At 33.3% G+C, this 6,824-nt stretch overlaps 1 protein-coding gene across 1 annotated transcript; it reads right to left on the bottom strand.

The window, feature by feature from the left end:
- Positions 1-293: 293 nt before the first annotated feature.
- LOC120204451 lies at positions 294-5,715 on the bottom strand. The gene is made up of 5 exons (XM_039204539.1): positions 5,313-5,715; positions 2,307-2,584; positions 1,188-1,289; positions 798-864; positions 294-499 (listed from the first exon to the last, which is right to left on the bottom strand). The coding sequence occupies exons 2-5, from the start codon at positions 2,388-2,390 to the stop codon at positions 294-296; spliced, it is 459 nt and encodes a 152-aa protein (XP_039060470.1). The 5' UTR covers positions 2,391-2,584; positions 5,313-5,715.
- Positions 5,716-6,824: the final 1,109 nt, after the last annotated feature.

Genomic DNA, 6,824 nt, shown 5'->3' with positions numbered 1-6,824 from the left:
ACTATTGTCTCCAAATTTATCTTTTTATTCTTATGCGATGTAATTTTAATTCCTTCCATTATTAATAAAAATTCCAAGATGCTAATGTTAAAAAAAGAAAATCACACAGATTTTATAAACTAATTTATTTCAAGCATGCCATTCCAGTCCACACGCAAAAGGTAAACATAAAAGGTAACAAACACACAAGACTCGGTTTTCATAGTTTTGTTTCCTTTCATTTATTCATAATTCTCAACAATTGCAAAAAAAAAAAAAAAAAAACAAAACAAAACAAAACACCATTTTGCTGATCAACCTTCACCTGCACCATCTTCCCCTGCTTTCTTCTGTTTCTTGGCATCTCCCATGCCAGAGCTGCAACCTTCATTTGAAGCTCCGCCGTATGCAAATTGTTTGGCAGACTCTCCCAGACTCGGCTCATCCTCAAACCAGTCAAACTGATCAATGGGAGGCAGTTTGTATGTCACATCACCCGAGTCCGAGTTTGAGTCTGCGCCTGTCAAAAAGAACATAAATATCAAATAATCGGCAACCCCAACAGTGTTGTATAATCATTTTGAACCAACTTTTTGAAAGAACATGGATCAAAACTATGCAGAAAGAATGTGGGACGAACGAAAAATTTTCACCATATTATTGCTGAAATAAACCTCGAGGTTAATTGCAACGTAATTCTATCAAGTTCAAGCAGTATTAATGGAATGGTTATGAAAGTAAAGCTTCAGAGAGCCTTGATATGGAAGGAAAAAAACAGAGAAATTAGACTAGTATGAAGAATCAAGTTTTGAACTTACTCGGTTCGGGCGTGCTAGCTCTTTTCTTTGACCTGCGGCCGCGGGCAGGTTTTATGGGAAAGAAATCCTGCAACAGAGGATTAACGCAACATTCATAAGTCAAGGCCTGAATGATCTTTTGAACACTATGGACTAATGTCTTATAATATGTTGCATCCGCTTGAGTTGGGAGTCTAAAATTTATATTTAACCCGCGGTAACCATCTATGTTGCTTCATCTCTCGATGCCCGATGCATTTACATAGATAGATATAGTATGGGGCTATGATTATGTCAATAACTTACAAGTATGTCGAAATACTTCAAAAATATTTAACATGTGTATGTAAGATGCATATTAATGAATAAAATTATTAATAACACCAAAGGGAAAAATAAGTTGAAACTCACATCAGCATAGATGGAGAGCTTAGCAGCTTTTGCATACTTCACATATCGCATGAGATCTTCATAGGAGTAGAACTTTTGCCCACTCTCGGGACATGTGTAGTACTGCAATAGCCAACCATTTAAAATCAACGGTCAACAAAATTCATCTTTATACTATCTAATTTTCAGCTATGTTCCATTGTATCACAATAAATGTTACTACTACAGCTTTTCTTCGAACCATGCGGCTTTAAATAGTGAAAGAGCAAGACATTTCATTACAAGCAAGTCCAATAATCTTGAAGAACAAATAATTATGCTCAGAAATGCCATAATAAATGGAAGAAGCTAAAGAAAAAAAGGGACTTAAGCAGGGATGCTTAAGGATTCATGCAATAGTCTTGCAGTACTGTCCAGAAACTTTAAAGATATATCACAGAGGTCTAGTAATAGATGCAAAAGCCACATTTACAGTCATCATTAGTATAGGTACACTCTTGCCTGTTCAGATTGGTCCATTAGATGGATAACCAATCATGTCATGATGGTAGCAAGTAGCAAATATCCTGGACTTTTTCTACGCCTTCACATATTACTTACCTTCGAGATTCAGAAATTTAGTGAAGACCACAACTAAATATAAATATCTTTTACCTAGAAATGATTGCTTGCTAATTCCAAAAGAATAATTCACACCATATAGATAATATCAGTTTCCAGCGTCTGATTTACATTCAGAAGGGGACTTCAATTTTAATTTCATCAACTGCATGCATTGACAAGGGAATCAAAAACTTTTCAAATTACCAAATCACAGTTCTTTCACTTTCTCAAAATAACAAACTAAGGTTCATATCTAGTATATACTCAAAAAATACACTATTAATATTTCATATGAAGATGTGACAATCATACCTCAAATAAAAGCAGACAACTTAACAGATTTGGTAACTAAATCTAGAAAGGCAAAATCAGATCATCTTAATTAATCATCAATAAACAAAGAAATATTACAAAGCATTCAAAAACTAGTGCAGGTAGAAAACTTGATTAAAGGGACTGATATGTATCAGAGCTTTCTAGTGTCTGAATCACATAGACCATAAGAGATAAACAAAGAACAATTAAATGTGTAATTACCGAAAGATTAGACCCATCCTTCTTCTTTTTGACAACCAACTTCCAGCGATCAGGAATTGGCCCTGAGGACTCCTTGTCTGCCATAGGAAAAATGATGATCTCTTAAGAGTGCTTAAAAGAATCCCCCTTATTTTCTCCGCCAGAGAAACAACTCAGACCTAGATTTTTTATAACAAAGAGACACTTAAAAGGCAATTCTCAGGAAGAGTCAAAATACTTTTAAAGCCGCGTGTTACCGTTCTCTCCACGTGTTTTATGATTCAAAATCTGAAACGTACCTGAAATGCAATTAACAAAAACACTGTATTTGAATTTTTCTAAATGGAACACTGGTAAGAAAATACAGATTACTTACCATGTTTGCTAAGATGAAAAATGAGTTCAAGGGGATATTGACATACAACATGAACCAATGGACTATTCAGATAAGCCATATTTACATTTCAAAGGCAAATTGAGTATCTTGTATACACGAGCAGCAAAAAAAGATTACTCCATTTACAGCCGTTACAAAATAGACGGCAGATTATCCAGCCAGAAAAGAAAGATTGACAACCTAAGAGAAATTCAACAATAGAACAAGAGAAATCAAAACATACAAGGGCAGGCCACCGAAGAAAAAGTCACATAGGGGCTTATCAGATTTAAAATTAGTCCTCTGTTTGAGTCCTCCTTAAAACCTTTGGACTCTATTCTTTCGAATTACATTTTGCTTTTAGCCATAAGCAGAGTGAGATTGCTACTGATTGAAAAAATGCTATTACCTATTAAGAAATGAGTTATAAAGTTTCAAACACTCACTAATTGATGCCATTTTGATCTACTAGACTTCAATTGATAAAAGCAGAACAAGCTGAATCAAAGACACAGTGATGAGTGATGACAATCTACAAGCTAGTGATCAAGACACAAAAAATATCACCATAAACATTTCTCATCCAAACCAAGAAACTAGTTCCATTATCACCATCAGAAATGCATTAATCATCATCATGACCATCAAAATCCAAACATCAACATTCAAGAGAGCAAAAAGGATACAAGGGTTTGCTTCAACTATCACACAAATCCGAAAACACATAATGTAAAGTGACTTGTTCAAATTCACAACATATTACATCATTTTTGTACCTATAATGGCGGATAAGAAATATAGGTGTAAATTGATTTATTCTATCCTCTTTAAGTATACATTGTTACTACTGCAGCGAGGAAAGGAAGCAAAGATTACAGAATCCCAACAAATCCTTCACTTTTAACATCATCATCATCATCAACAAGAACAATAATAAAACACATCTCAACTAAAATTAGTTACAACCATAAGCAAACAACAATAAGAAGCTAATAATTAATTGAAGGGCCGAGTTAGTGAAATTATGAATGTGAAACTGCAGAGCATTAATAATACTAATAATGAAAAACATATTTCCTTAGGGAAATGCATTCTAGGAAATAGATCGAAATCAAAAGTGAAAAACCTGTATTTTCCTTTTCATCGTGCTTCCACTGTTTCCATCTGCAACTGGGCAGGAATTAATGAGAAAAATAAAGAAAAGGAACATTTAACAAAGTCAAAAGCATTACACCACATCATTCTTGTTCCTCAACAGGATATTTGCCTTCATTGATAAATAGCATGACATCGCAATCAAAACTGTTAATAGTTTTTCCTGGTGGTTATTTGGTCAAAAGAAAAATGTTTTTCTTTTCTTTTTTCTCTATATTTTTTGGAATTGAACTTAAAGTTCAACCAATTAAACATGGCTAGTGTTACCCATGAGCTTATAAGATTCTTGAAAGAGCTTATTGCAATACAAAACTTTGCAAAATATTTCCTAAGACATACATGACACTGGTGAAAATTTTCACATTCCATGCTTCACTAGCAAGAATGATGTTTCTCAAGAGTATATACTGAGTATTGAAATTTCTGCTTGCTTGGAAAACTATGACAGAAAAAGTCAATGCATCATCTGTTTCAATCATAGAAACAACAATCGTAACTCTTAAAAGTTTAAAAGAAAAACACTGAACTGCTAGCCAAAGAAAGGTTTTGGAAGTTCTGTATGTCAAAAAACACAAACAACCTATTTAATAGAAAAACGGATCCACGAAGAGTGCAGCATCTGTTTTCACGTCAACCATAGCGACTGCATCGGTATTTACCCTTCACCAGTATACACACATTGGGCTTCACCCAATCATAACACCCACCTAAATATGAACCTGATAATTAGAAAGACAGAGCTTAAAGCAGATAATAAGCAAATGCAGAGGAAATTGAAAGGGAATGGGAAACTAAAGAGTATGAAACTAGCCATCACCTACCGGATTAGATAAGGACAATACCGATAACATAACTAAAGATTATAATTTCTTTAAACATGCAATAAATAACATAACATATTATACAAATCAGAATGTAACCACAGATAGAAAAGAAGTTCCTCAAGTCATGTACCACCAACTGTTTTACTAGTTAGAAGCAAAACAAAAAACAACATGCATCTCAAATTATCTAATTTAAAGCATATCCTAACATGGGAAGAACAATTTGAATAGGTGTCAAATAAGTGTATAATCTCACTTAGCAACAGTATTGTGCAATAATAAACCTGAGACGATTTGGTAACTACTAATAACAGATTGTCTAATTTCCTTATTCAATATATTGTAACCTTTCCAACACACTGCTTAGAGAGGAGCCTTTTGCAGGACTTTCTTTAAATTCAAGTAACAGATTTTCCATTTTGTTCTAAAACATTAAACCATAAAATTCAGATAAATCCTCGTAAATGTTGATAAGGGGCTACACTATAATCTTTCACAGTTAATACAATTGTTTTCATAACCTCGAAGCCCATTTATCACGATTTGAAAAATTTTACATGTTTAGTGATATAGCAATTCAGCCAAACGAAAACAATAACAAACAAGAACTAAACCAATTAACAAACTTATCAAAACCCATTTCAGATAATCAACTAAAATGGAAGTTTGCACCTGAATTTCAGTTTTTGGAGTGTCAAGAACACTGCCTTCGTGCAATGACGGTTGGAGGTTCATAGCATCAGCCATATTCAACAAAGGTAAGTTACCTATAGAAATCAGCGTATCTAATGCAAAATTGGATATGGGAAAGAGGGATTAATATAGAAGGGTTTGAGTAAGAAAAGATTTCCCCAGAGAAAGTGTGTTGGCATTATACTTAGATAAGCGTAACAGGATTATCACTAAAAAAGGAAAGGTTTAAGATTGGTTCTTGAATTTTCATATGATATAATCACACCGAGAAAGAGGGAGCAAAAGATGATGGTTTGTACTTGGAATGAGAGTGACGATGACACTTCGAAACCAAGAAAAAGAAAAGGGGTCGAGCATTACCAAATCAATTTTTCCTTCTCAATGTACGGGGCCAGTCATCAGAAAAAATGGGAATGGCATCATTGTATCTTAGTAGTATATATTTATAGGATAAACTACGCATTTAGTTGCTCAACTTTTATCATACATCTGTTTCGATCAGCTGACTTCAAAATTTTCAGTTTTACCATCGAACCTTCGGACATTTTTGTTACCTAGACATTAAGTGTCCAATTTTGTTTTATTTTTGAGAAGATTTATGAAAAACAAAATCTCATTTAACATTTTCTTCCTTTTGATGTTAAAATATTTTCTTTCAAATTTTAATTTCATTTTTTAGGTACTCATTCGTTAAGTGTCTAACTTCATTTAATATTTTTTTTTTGCAATTTTATGCAAAAAGCACCTGGATTTCCCCCCCCCTCAAAGTTAGATTTTTGGACTCCCTTTAGTTTACTAGTATCAATGTATTTTCTTTCAAATTTGAATGAAGAAGAGGTAAACAAAGAGGAGCTGAGCAATATATCTTAATTCCATAATGATTGCAATTTTATGCAAAAAGCACCTGGATTTCCCCCCCCCCCCTCAAAGTTAGATTTTTGGACTCCCTTTAGTTTACTAGTATCAATGTATTTTCTTTCAAATTGAATGAAGAAGAGGTAAACAAAGAGGAGCTGAGCAATATATCTTAATTCCATAATGATTGCAATTTTATGCAAAAAGCACCTGGATTTCCCCCCCCCCCTCAAAGTTAGATTTTTGGACTCCCTTTAGTTTACTATTATCAATGTATTTTCTTTCAAATTTGAATGAAGAAGAGGTAAACAAAGAGGAGCTGAGCAATATATCTTAATTCCATAATGATTAAATGATAGAGATTGTAGATCGGAATAAGATAACATTAAATATTTGATTTTAATTTTGTTCGATTTCAAAAAGATTAAATAAACAAATTAAGAAGACGAAAGGGTAAGAAAAAAAATATTTTGGCACTAGTTATGTCACGAACAATGACGATATAAAGGATGTCATCCATAGAGAAGAAGAAGGGTGAGAAAATAGGTTAATTTCATAAATGGAAATTTTCCAAAATACGATTTTTACTATTATTGATACATAACTAATGATTGAGAGACAAAAATGAAATTTAGA

This window comes from Hibiscus syriacus, unplaced genomic scaffold (assembly GCF_006381635.1).
Source record: "Hibiscus syriacus cultivar Baekdansim isolate YM2019G1 unplaced genomic scaffold, ASM638163v2 tig00010927_pilon, whole genome shotgun sequence".
NCBI classification, from domain to species: domain Eukaryota; kingdom Viridiplantae; phylum Streptophyta; class Magnoliopsida; order Malvales; family Malvaceae; genus Hibiscus; species Hibiscus syriacus.
Note: the sequence above shows the minus strand (reverse complement) of the source record. Positions and strands in the feature narration are given on the sequence as shown.